The sequence below is a fragment of the Pyrgilauda ruficollis genome, unplaced genomic scaffold (assembly GCF_017590135.1).
Source record: "Pyrgilauda ruficollis isolate IOZ18807 unplaced genomic scaffold, ASM1759013v1 scaffold27, whole genome shotgun sequence".
Lineage (NCBI taxonomy): Eukaryota > Metazoa > Chordata > Aves > Passeriformes > Passeridae > Pyrgilauda > Pyrgilauda ruficollis.
The window spans coordinates 4680040-4693111 of record NW_024524044.1 but is presented as its reverse complement, the minus strand read 5'-3'; the positions used below and the strand labels follow the sequence as shown (position 1 = coordinate 4693111).

General features: G+C 40.1%; 1 protein-coding gene across 1 annotated transcript in view; it reads left to right on the top strand.

The window, feature by feature from the left end:
• LOC121355774 (ankyrin repeat domain-containing protein 26-like) overlaps window positions 1-7023 on the top strand; it is a 46405-nt gene extending 39382 nt beyond the window's left edge. The window contains 2 exon segments of the mRNA XM_041471475.1: window positions 4018-4063; window positions 5135-7023. Of these exon segments, the coding sequence (XP_041327409.1) occupies window positions 4018-4063; window positions 5135-5256 (168 nt within the window). The 3' untranslated portion in view covers window positions 5257-7023.
• Window positions 7024-13072: the final 6049 nt, after the last annotated feature.

The following is a 13072-nucleotide window of genomic DNA, read 5'->3' as shown; positions in this document are numbered from 1 at the left end:
TTCACTGCAGAATACATACTAAGCGTAGGAGACATTTGTTCTTGTAGTTCCTGCTATGTGTTATTTCATGAAATGGTAAAATTACCTACTCTTTGGCAAGTCTTCACAGCTTTCTGATTTTATAGCAATGCTGCAACCTCTGCAATGCCTCTGGTCCAAATATGCCCTGTAATTATCAGTCACTGTTATAGCACATCCCTCACAGAAGGCTGAACATTATGCCATGAAAACCCCACACCAATAGTTGTAATCACTGAGAGACCCACTTAACATGGCTGAGCTTGTCTGTTGAGTCATTGTATTCTGTTGTCAAGGGAATGTGACAAGTATTTCTTCACTTTTAAGTCCTTCTTGGTTTGATGGTCCCCCCACATTGGAAAGAACCCATTTAAACCATTTGTCTACATAGAGCACCTGTTCTACAAAAACAAGCCAAGAGAACAGATGGGACCAAAGCAGCACTGGAAATGCATAGCTGTGGCAGTTCCAGAGATGACCTTCTCTGTGTAGCTGTGAACACTCTTTTGAGGGCAGAGGTGGACAGACATTACTGGAAGAGCTCATGAAGTCGTTAGTACTGTATCATCTGCAGGTGCTATTCTGCATACAAGCACTAGAAGGGAAGGAAAATTGCAGGACCCACTGTGAAAGGGAAATAAAGAGGAGACCAGGAGGGGTAGGGAGCACAGAACAAGAGAGGGAAAGAAAGGACAGAGAGATGGGAGCAAGACATTAAAAAAAAGGCAAAAAAGGAAACCATTCCTCTGCTAGGCAAAAAAAAAGTTTTGTCAGTATCAAGATAGACACGTTCATGGGTTTGCTGCCTTCCCCTAAGTAGGGAAGTTTAATTACAGAAATTAAATATTTCTTCAGGCTATTTCGTAGTTCATTGTTTTATACAGCTGCTAATAAATACAATGTATAGTTCAAACTGCTGTGTAGACCTCTTGAATGTTTTTTTTGAAAAATGCTTCCAAATGCATTCATGAAAAATATTTGAGCTGATTCCAAGACAAGTCTGCATTAGATCTGAGAATGGTGATACTGTTCCCTCTCAGTGTCCTGACTTCAAGAGCACCCATGGAGTTTCTTTCCAGAGAATGTGTCTCACAGCTTTGAGCATACTCTCAAGGAAGTTGTTGAACAATTATGTATGACATTTTCCAAGTCTTCAGTTTCTGATTTCCAGTATTTTCTTCTTAATTTGGGGACTTTCTTCTATACTCACATTTTTTCTTCCTAGTGCAGTTTTGTTCGTAGGACTTTGAAGTTCTCTCTGCTCTTGATCACAACCTATGGTTGTTGTCACCAGAGGAGCTGCAGATAATTCACTCTCGCTATACACAGTTTGTCTTCTTAAGATTCCCTTTGAGCTCTTATACTGTATCAAATTCTGAAGTTTTATTCCTTGAATAAGGGTGAGTCAAACAACTGCTATACCACAGAAAACTTATCTATTTCTTACGATTTCAACCAAGTTCTTTTAAGAGAAAGATGGAAATCTCAGCATGCCAAATTTCTCTCAATGAAAGCAGTAGGGTGGTGTCTGGGACTCAGATTTCCTGCTGTGAATATATCTGCCTTCATACTAAATTGAGCTGCACATTCTGTTGTGATAAGTCTTCCTGAAATCTCCAATTAGGGAACTACTGAGACTGTCATGGCACCACCTGTTGCCTCAAGTACCTCAATGTTCAGTGTGTTCAGCAAAGTCTTAAAACCTGGTCTCCCCTCTCTGAGTCATAAATAGGAAGTACTGTTAGTGATCTGTGTACCAGAATTCGGAAATGTAGTGCATAGCCCAAGGCAGAGAATGTCTGTCTGCTTGCTACAAGTATTGCAAGAAAATTTTGGGACTCAAGGCCCAAAAAATATAAATTGTTGCATTTACAAACTGTCAAGCTTCCATCCTAACAACTGTACCAAAGGCTGCTGCAAATGAATATGGGTGTCTTGATGTAGAAAAGAATAGTGAACTCTGCTAGCTGCAACCAGTGTGAATTGGTGGATTTATGAAACCAGTTTCCTTACATAATGTGAGAAAGGGAATGTCAGCTCCCTACGCTCTCTCTCAACTTCTGTTCCTTTTCTGGTTTCATTTTCCAAATGCCTTCTTGTATTTTAGTGGTCTTTCCATTGTGAGCTTTTTTCCTTGCCTCCTGTACATGTAGGCCATGTTCTTGTGTCTCACTGAAAACCTTTGAACTTAAGGCTGTTTTTCTTTCTCCAGATCCTTAATCAAAAATCTTCTCTCTCTTCTCTGCAGCCAGATATATGACAAGGTTTGTAGCCTGTACTGTTTAACCTTGGGTGCTATTGCAAATGTTTTGTCTATTTATGCTGCTAGGTTTGATTCAAACTTACTGATGCATTCACATTGGCCTAAAGCTGGAGACACTTTGAAGTTGCTGGTTTCTCTTGAGTAAAAGAGTGACTTGCTGCTGAGTAGTTCTGTGCTTTATGTCTTGGTCAAGTTATGGCTTCTGTGGTAGTTCAGCTTCTGTAAGATGACTCCGTATGTATGGATTTCACCTCTTCTGATGGAACTTGGTTAAACTAGAGGGGAAGGCTCTTTACCGCCCTTACCTGTTCTGACAGTCAGAAAGTTCTGGGTAGCAACAGCAGTTGTGTGTGCAGTAGCAGTACTGCTCTGAAGTTGAGTTCCTAGACCCTGAGTATCATCTCATGGAGTCTTGGAGGATCCAGCTTACTCTGTGCTCAAGGAGCTCCGTGGGTAAGTAGTAAGTCAACATCACCTCCTGAAACAGAATTACTGAGATGGTGAATGCTGCAAGTGACCCAGTATGTTACTGCCTGAAGAGCTATAAGCAGTGAGAGGTACCTGCTCAGGACACAGACACCGACTTAAGGAATAGTGGAATTTACTATAATGTAAAACTGCAGTGAATTCTGGAAGGATATGCTAAGCTAACAAAGCATATAATCATTAGCAGAGAATTATAAAGGACAGGCTAAGCAATGTACCTAATGATTACTATGAAGGAATTGCCTATAGGGGTAAAGAAAGATGCATCACCAGTTACTGCAGTACTTTTCCATAATCCAAGTCTGAGACACCTCAGCTGTCAGGGGAAGGTGTCACAGTGAAAGACTGGAGAACCAAGGTAACTGGGAACTCCTGTGGTGCATCCACCTTACAGGCCACCAGGCTCCCCCAGCTTTGCTGTGAAAATAGCCCAGCTTTTATACTGTTAAACAAACAAGCTGACATAATGTGTAATTTCATTCACCTGCTGGCATTCTCCCAGAGCCTGGCCAGGGCTCAAGGAGGAATCAAGGGAGTTGTCTTTCATCCTATACCCCCTTGGTGAGGCCAGATGTGGCCTCATCTCGTTTCTAGATGCAGAAAGGTAAATGCATGTTCTGCCAATAAATGCACACATATAACAATACTTTGCTAATGAGCAGATATATATAGATAACATTTTGTTGGAAGGTTCATCTAAAATCAACTTTGGCTCCAGGCCTACTGTTCAGGCCTCATTAGGGCCTCTTGTTCAGTCCTTGGTACTTCATGCCTTCTCCACAGGGGGCAGGAGGACAGTGGAGACATTGTCAGTTCTCAAAGGTGTATTTTTATTCAAAGGCCTTTCCCTTCCTTTTCAGAGAAATCCATGTGTTTGCTTTATTTCCAAGCTTGAAAAAAACTTGAGGCTTGGGGGAGTTGTTCTTTTGCTACCACTGAGAAGAGTTTGGCTGCATCTCTGTTACTCCACACCCCTGGTAGTTAATACACACAGACAAGGTCGCCTAAGCTTTGTCTACTCCAGGAAAGAAACAGTCACAGCTCTCTCAGCCTTTCCACATAGCTCATGTGGTCCAGGGCCTTGGGCATCTTCTTGGCCATCACAGGCCATCATCTCCATTTGGGATGATATTTTTAGGTTTTATCACTTTGTCCGTGGGGTGTAAGAATATTTTAGGAGTTTTAGCAGTTACATTTGGGTCATATTATGGATATTATGTCTTAACTGTATATTTGATGAATAATTCTAGGTACGACAGGAACTGGATGAAAAAATCACTAAGGAACTGAAAGAAGGTAATGTGTCATTACATTTGGAGTGTTATTAAGGAAAAAGGTGTCCATTTCTAAGTCTTGATGTCTTTCAAGCCATTGTTTTCAACTTCTTCTTCTAAGAAAAGAGGTTTTTTTCTGCAAGCTCTCCAGTTTAGACTTGAATGTAAAAAATTCCTGCTTCCCAAAATACGGCATAGAATGTTATGCACTTGCCTAGAAAGAAACAAGCAAAAAGAAAATTCATCCACTGCTCCACACAGAAACACTCAGCTTAGGATGAAGTTGCTATTCACTAGAGTTAATAGCAAGCAAAAACATCAAAGAAGCCCCCAGATTTTTATAGATCTTTATAGATTTTAGCCATCCCTTTCCTCCCTGTACATGGGTTGCATTCAGTACTAAACCATACCCTACATATTCTCTGCTGTTAGATCTTGATTTTTCTTGCTAGGATTCATGGTTTGTCTTGGTAGCTTAGGTGTTGCAGTCAGTCTTGTTTTGAAAAAGTAGAAGAACATGATCAGGGATAAAAGACAACATTTCTTTGGGAAGAGATCGTTCAGTAGTGCTTAGGCAAACATGAGTTCAATGCTCACAACATGGAGCATAAAACACGCTCTGTAACTAGAGGCCAGGCGTCCAAAGAGGAAATCCACTTGCTTCATGACAGTTGGTCCTCCAGAGTCTCTGCTTTGCAGGGACTGCAGCTGTGTAGTTGTAGTGTTGCAATAAAGCACGGCTTTGAATGTTTAAGGAAAGCTAAGACTTCAGGTTGAAGAGCTCTGCAAAGGGCTACATGAAGAAGCACTGTTAAGGGCCCCTGGAGTCTGTGGAGTCCCACAAGCTGTTCAGTGTGTAGCCTTTGGAATGTCTGTCACTAGCTTTAGAAATCCTGTTGACTGATAAGCACATGTGCACAAAATATGTTTCTGCCTATTTGCCCAGCTTGTCCCTTGTTAGGTGTCTTTGGAAATTTTCAAGTCACGTTCAGATTTGCAGACTGTCAGGCTATGTAAAATCTTCTTACAGTGTCTTATTTCTCCCTGTCTGCTGTAGAAGTAACATAAGGAATCTTGTGTCGTTTTCCCTCAGCCACTGCTGATCTTGAAACTGAGTGTGCTGGATCTTCCAAAAACCTTCATGTGGACCAGGATCCCCTTTGCAGAGCAATAGAGGAGTACCGTGATGTTTTAACCAAAAATTACATGATTTGAATGAAACGCTGTGGAAGGCTCTGAACATTTTTTGCTTTTGTAGAAAGCACATCTATGGTTTCCCTTCTCCCCAGTTCAGATGTAAAAACTTGTTCATTGCAGTCTGAATATAAACTCTACTAAATGGATGTCCAGCACAGTGCACTCATCTGTTGGGATTTTTCTGCATAGCTGGCTTCTTTTGCACTCACAGTAAGAACCACATCTGTTTTTTCTGACCAGCAGATTGACTGATTTGGGTTCTTGAACTTGACAAAACTGTCAGAAATGTTTCCTCTTATAGTAGCTTCATTATGTTACATTATTCATGTTCTGTGTTTTAACAAAAGCATTCCCTTTGTTCTGTTTAATCCTTTCACTCAATGTGTTTGTAAGTTCTCCAGTGTTATTTCAATGTTTAGGACATCATTTGATGTTCTTAGAGCCCAATGCTTCAATCCTGATGCAGTACTAAGTTCTGCTAATTAACTTAGAGTGGTGTCCAAGCTGGAGAAAAGGGCACTTTGCATTGTTGTCACTTTATGCAACATAAGTTTAAAATTACTGTGACTGTGTAGTAGTGCCAAGACTTGTTTTATGGTCTTTTTGGTATTTTTATTTTGTATCACAGAATGAGTGAAGTTGGAAGAGACCTCTGGAGGCTATTTGTTCTAGCCCTCCTGCTCCAGGACTACCATCTTTAGCTAGTTTCCCAGATATGTGTTGATTTTTTAATTACTTAAAAAAATGGAGACTCCAAAGCCTCCATAGGCAACCTGGCCTCATGATCAGTCACTGTCACAATACACTTGAATATCATGAGGAATATTTAAACTCAGTACCTCTCATGGTATTGGTGTTGATTTCTGTATTAAAACTTGCTGCAGCTTCAGACTTTTGCAGCTCTTGCTTAAACACTTACGGTACACCTGAAAACACTTTCAGTGGGAGGGGTAGAAAAGGAACATTAATATCATCAACACTCCTCAGTACTCTCCAGAACTTGCGTGATAGGATCCTCAGTCTTTTTGTTGCTGCTAGCAGCTGATGATAGGGTGTCTGTAGCAAAAATGTGGTGGAAAACTGATAGCAACCATATAAGCAGTTTTACTTATTTCAGGGAGTTACTGGTTTTTAATTAGGATGTGTGTTGTCATTTCCCATCTGCAAAAGTCAACCACAGAGTATAGAACCAAGTCCCAGTTCTGGAAAAGTAAGAATAATTGTACTGAGATTAATCAAGAGTGAAAGAATTTGAAGGTTTTACCCACTATTTTAAGGACTTGAGTTAACAGATAGTGAGAAAAGCATTAAATGCTGCTGTAACACTCTTCCTTTTTATATGAATATATTTTTGTGATGCTATTACACTGTATTTAATTTAACTTGATATTTAATAAACTTTACAGTCTAGAACATGGCTTTGTTTTATTGTTCCTCTTCTTGACACTGCTTTCCACCCCTTCCCTGCTCACAGAACTCTCCAGTGCTCACAGCTGCACCTTGCCTGTTCTCCTGGAAGAGACTGGCCTGCTGCAGATGAATGACTCAAACACTCAGCCATTTGCAGTTACTGCCCAGGTGCTGCAAGAGACTGCACTGGCTCAAACAATCAGCTGGGTGCTTGGTCAGTGATGCACAGAGTGGCCTCCCCAGTGCAGGTGGGTGTGCACTCCTGAGGCTACAAACTGGGTTTCCAGGTAAGGGAAGAGGCTGGTAAGAGGCAAATCCTGCAAAGGGGGATAGTCCTTCTTACCATGCCAATATCTTCCCTTAGATAATGGCTCAGCTGTGAGAACTCCCTTCTGTCGTACCATGAGCTGAAGGTATTTATCTGGGCTGATGGGCCATGATTAATTGAGCTATAATGGGTAAGAGACAGCTGCAACACCTTAGAAGATGTCAATGACTCATGAAATGTCCCATGATCCAGTACTGCATCATCCAGGGGAATTACAGGGGCCTTTCCACCTAGCCTCAGCTAACACAAACCCCATGCACTTGGAGTTTTGTGGGCTCTGTCCTCCCCACCTGATGGATACAGTCTGCAACCACATCAACAGGACTGCAACCACCAACACGACGAGAACCAACAGGCTGTCATTGGAGCCTGTGGGGTGGTGATACTTCTGATGTTTATTCTGCTTCTCAGTCTCTCTTTCTCCCTTCTCTCCCTCTCCTCCTCCTCTTTTTCCTATCTCTCTCTACCTCACATTTACTGTTAAATAAAAAGCGGGACTAATGCCTTTGGCATATGGTCTCTCTTGCACCTTTAGTCGGGCAGACGCTTGTCTCTAATAATTTTAATGACTGGTCAGATCTTAACAGCCAGAGGCCAGGCAAATGTGTACTGCTTAAAGACCCAAGAAGATGGAAGGCATTGCTCAGGCATTCCTGTGTGTTGAAGAGTGGCAGGCATTAACAGTAGGGTAGCCTGGTAATTCCCTTTCAGCTAAGGACCATTTTGCTGCCATCTGCACTTTGCTGTTGAAATTCAGAAAAAGCATAATTAGAACCAAACTCAAACTATTGACACATACAATGTAGTTATAAAACACTGTACATGTCTTATCCATAAATGAAATGGATACATACAAACATATTAATGTTTGCCTTTCTTACTCCTTTCTGCATTTGGCTGGACTTCCATAAAATGGTGAAATCAGAAGTTGTAGCATAAAACGCAAAATTACTTCATGGATGTTATAAATGATGCAAGAAGTTAAACTAGTCTCTAGACAAATCAGGAAGCTGTCCCCTTCAGCCACATAATGATCATCACTTAAATTATAACAATCGCTCTGTTCCATTTCTTATCAGAGACTGATTCCACTTGCATCCTGACAATTTTAATTGAATGGGAGCTGATGACTTTTCACAGAAGCTGTCTTGAAAATCAGAAGTGCAATTCGAGAGTGATCCTACCTTATTACAGTTACACAAAATAATCTTAAGTCTTTCTTTTCAAAGTCCTTGACCATTTGCACTTCCTAGATTTGAACTGCATTTATGCCTGACTCTTGTATCCAGGATGAGTTAGGACAACCTGTAGAAGAAACACAGCAGAAAGCAAGAAGGCTGCTTCCGTTCAGCACTGATGAGCGCACACGTTCATGGATTTTGCACTTGCACCTTAATCACGAAAATCATTCTGCACGCTCCTACCACTAATGATATGATTGTTAGGAGAAAGGCTGGCCCCAGTCCTATTGACTGTTTACATCCTAACGTGCTGTTTTTTAAATCTGTTTCCAAACTGACTGAGGTTCTATTGTCTGATGTTTCCTCCACAGCATCACACATTTTCAATCAGCACCAGCTCCTTAGCCATAATCACTTCCTGCCTTGGCTTCTGTTCAATCTTGTAACTCAGTGCAAAGCAGAACTGTACATTTCGTCTGTATGCATGAAATGGTACAGATGAGGTGGTATTTGCATGGCAGTTGGCAAGAAATGGTTTTATTAACTGTAAATGCTACAAACCAAATTTGAAATTATTATAGATAGCTGGGGGGGGGTGCATGTTTTGTCTTGGTCTTTTGCATGCACACGGCTTGGAATACAAGCTTGACAACCTGTCCCCTGTATCCAAGGTCTCTACATCACACACATGTTCATCAGTGTGAATGCTGCAGACCCCAGCCATACATCACCAGCAGCTCTGGCCAATCTGCAGAAACATGGCAGCATTTATGTGCATACAGGTTTCCATCTGCATCATAAACAGTGTTGAAAATTACACAAGTAAGAATTACCAAAAACTTAAGCATAAAAATACAAGCCAATAACCATAATTAAAAAGTAAGATTTTAGGATAGGACGCTTCCATATGAAACTCCAGTGCCTTAAAAAATTTCTGTGTAGAAAATGTTTTCTCACAATTTCTCAGTATTTCTTATAAGATGATTTATACAGATACAATAACTGTACCTGTGTTTAAGTGAATTTCACTACAATGACCACTGATGTAAAGCCCAACTTTGTTCACATGCAACAGATTTTCATCCTAGTTATTTCTACTTTTTATGCATTAGAGTACTCCAGGTGCAACTTCTTCAATTTCTCCACTGAATAATTTCCAGTCACATTTCTACACAAAGCACTGTAATCATCACTGCTGGATTCAACACTAAAGATAAAATAAACCTAGAGTATAAAACAAGATGGCAGGAAAGCCATTAAAGAGGTTTTAGCAGACAAAAGCAGTACATGCACATGTGCTTGTCCTCTCTAAAGCAATGAAAGCCTTTCATCTAAAAGTGCAAGGAGCCGGAAAGAAGTTGAGCACTGAGTGAAATTTTTTGGCATCCGGTGGCACTGTTAGTGATGTAAGGCTGAACGGCAGCAGCACATTGTTCCAAGCAAGTTCCAGAGCTCCTGGAACGTGCTGCAATGCTCCAGGAAGGAACATTAACAAGTAGATAAGTCCTGCTTTTATGGCTAGTAAGCAGGTTTTGGCAAAAGTCTGAATGCTATTGTGTTTTCAGGTTTGGTTTTCACCTGCGTCAGTGAAGCTTTTTATTTTCTTCAGGGAAAATGCTACTGATGTAAGAAATATCACATTTCGGCCATTACTGTAAAAATTACAGTAAAAAAAAAAGGCCCCTGAAAAGGATTCAGGAAAAATATAGCACTCTGAGAGAGGCCATCAGAAACAGGATTTCCAGAACGAATACCTGGCTCTTTACTATCTCTGTCATGTGTTTTTGACCTAGGTCTGGTATACACTTTCCCTCCCTCACCTCAGTAATCTTGAACTTCCGGCATATCTGGGTTTCATAGTTATTTGTCCATGAATACCTGATACTTGAAGTTATAATGCCTTATTATTTAAGCAACAGAGAAGTTAAAACTAATTGGTATGATACAATTTTTCTGGCTACTTCAAGTTCCACTTAATCCACAGAATTACTTTCAGTATTCTTATCAATAAACTGAAGTTCTCTCAATTGGAAAGCAGAAATAAAAATCCATTAGTAAAAATTAGTAGACTAGCATACACAGGTGCCACAAATGTATCATAGACCAAATATAACTAGCAAACACACCTTGGTGCTCTAACTGGCATTAACTCACATTCAGTTTCCAAGTCTCTTCAACTGAGGCTTGTCCTTCTGGAGAAGTGCTGTTGTGGTCATTGTAATTTAATCCCTAAAGGAACAGCACATGACTTAGTAATTGTCATGTTAACAATGGAATAAATTAAATCCTTTCATACCAATGCATGGAGAACACAACCCTGGTATTTAAGGATAATTTCTATATTAATCTCCAGAATAATATTCTCAGCAGAATGCAGCAGCATGCAGCAGAGGCTACTCGGTAGAATTGTGTTGCCACGGGTACAAAACACCTATTCAGGCACACAGATCTGGTACATCTCCTGTGAAAGTAGTATGGCCATGGCCATGAGTAAAATACCATCAACCTGCACATCATCTTCAGTTCTAGCACTGAGTGTTTGATGTGTATCTCAGCTGTTTACTTCTAAAATGGATTGAAGAACAAACACTCCAGGGCTAAGGACAACAGGCTATAGCTGATAGGAAAGGTCAAGTTTTACAGAAATTGTCTACTGTGGGATTACATCCTCAAAAGAGTATCCCTGTTCTTTCAATCCAGTACAGCCAGTAACCTGCCTGTAGGCCATGCAATATTTGAAGCACTTTGATTGCAAGTATGTGAAAGGGACAGGGAGGTAAATTTAATGTGGATTGCAGTTAAGAGAAATTGCCCTTGGAGCACAGAAGGTAGTTTCTGTGTTTCTTCATGCACACCAAATTAATTTACTTAATCTCTTCATAAACCAGCTCATTCATTTCACTGGAGGATTTTTCCACTACTAGTCAAGAGTTGTCCTTTCACTCCAAGATCTCTACTAACCAAACAAAAGGAGGAACTGACCAGCCTATGACAATGCAGGAAATTTAATGGCATACGACAATTACCTCCAATTCAGCATTACTTCCTTTTGGCCTTAGTATCACCTTTCTCTGCCCTTCTCATTTTTGTACAGTATGCTTATTCATCTGCAAGGACTCACTGGATTTTATTGAATATCACCTCTTATTTACTGAATATTTAATCTAGGCTCATTGCAGGAAGACAGTTTCAGGAAAAAAATGTTCATGATCTCAGCAGGGCTCTTCACGTACCCCATGGAGCCAGCTGACAGTCATAAAGCACCAGCAATCAGAACTCTTAAGGGGCACCTTCAGTTCCAGAAAGACAGTTACTTTTTTTGTTAAGAGTACTTTCCTCTCCAGGAAGAATAAAATAAAGGCTTTTAGCAGACAATACTACTTATCTCCCAGGAGAAATTTGCTTTGCTACACTTCTGCAATCAGTGTTAAACAGGAGAACCTTCAACCCAGCGAGCTGGCAACACAGCAATCAACATTCCCCTGCTCAACACAGAACTATTATCTGTGGCGCTCTTTTCTCACTCCATACAGTCCTCTTTCATACCTCTTCAGCATCTGAGGAGTTAAGTTTTCCTCTCAAAAATTCAGCTCTACTTTATTTGCTCTCTTGTACCTTTTTACTACCTTCAATGTGCTTGCAACACTGACTGCAGAGTTTCTCTAGTGTGAAGACACAAGACACATACACAGACTTTACATGTGCTGAGCTTTCACCCCACTCTTCCTCTGGGGACGAACACTCTCTAGCTTTCCTCAGAACCACTAATATTAGGCCATCAGTCTATGTCCACTTTGTGGTTGCAATTGCATTGGTTTTTTCCCATCTTTGTTCATTTATGACAATGAAATAAATTACTCTCATTGGTGATCTGCTTTTTAGCCTAGACTATGCTACAGTTTTGATTCAATGAAAAGAGTCTTTCCGACTGGTTATAATTCAACTTCATGCATTAAATATTGTTTTACTGAGTGATTTCTCTGCACCATATACTTACAGGTGCCTAGTTAGCCACTATAGCTTAGAGTCCCTGAAACTTCACAAAGCTTTAACAGCATCTTAAAATTTTAAAAAGAATTATCAAGTCCTACATTTGATTTCAAGAAATCCCTTCTGACTAGGTCTCCTGGCTTTGATCCCTTCACCACTGCAAATGATGTGTTTGAGGTAGATGGTCTCCAAAATGCATTAGCATTCCATGATTAATCTTCAAACATAATTTCTCAGCTATAAGACAACATATTTCCATAGTTTTTCCAGTGCTACTAGAAGTATTCAATCCATGTGTTTCAACCATAACTCTCCTAATACATCCAACAATAAGCAGTGCATTGAAAATCTGCTCATCCTGACTCTACTCTTTGCCTCTGCACTTTTTGCTGAGCTCTAAAATACCTTATTTAATAATCTGTTTTTCTTTATCAATACAATTCAGTTCCTATACTTTTCTCTTGTGAAGGTATCAGCATTTCAGTAGCAATAAGGCTTTTTTCTTGACTGTTTAATGAAACTGATACTCTTGACATAACCAATTATAGCCACAGTTAGTACTGACTTCTGGTAATCACATGAAAACCCTAATTTGACTTACTAAATGTTTGCTCAGCCGTTCCCAGTAGAAATGTGGACAGAACACAACACAGTACTAGATCAAAAGATGGGTAAAGGCAAAAAAAGGTTTGCTGGGCTTCACATGCCCCACCAAGAACAATCTTAGAAAACAAGGTGGAAGCTACAAGAATTGAGACACATTTTATGGAAAACAAGTATCTTCACTTCAATGTATTTGGTTTCCAAACAGTGAACTTGCAATGAAAAATACCAAATCCCACTTAATATTAAAATTAGTATAAAACCTCCTAATATGCACATTAAAACTCCTTTTTTGTTTGTTTTGACATCACATTTATATACA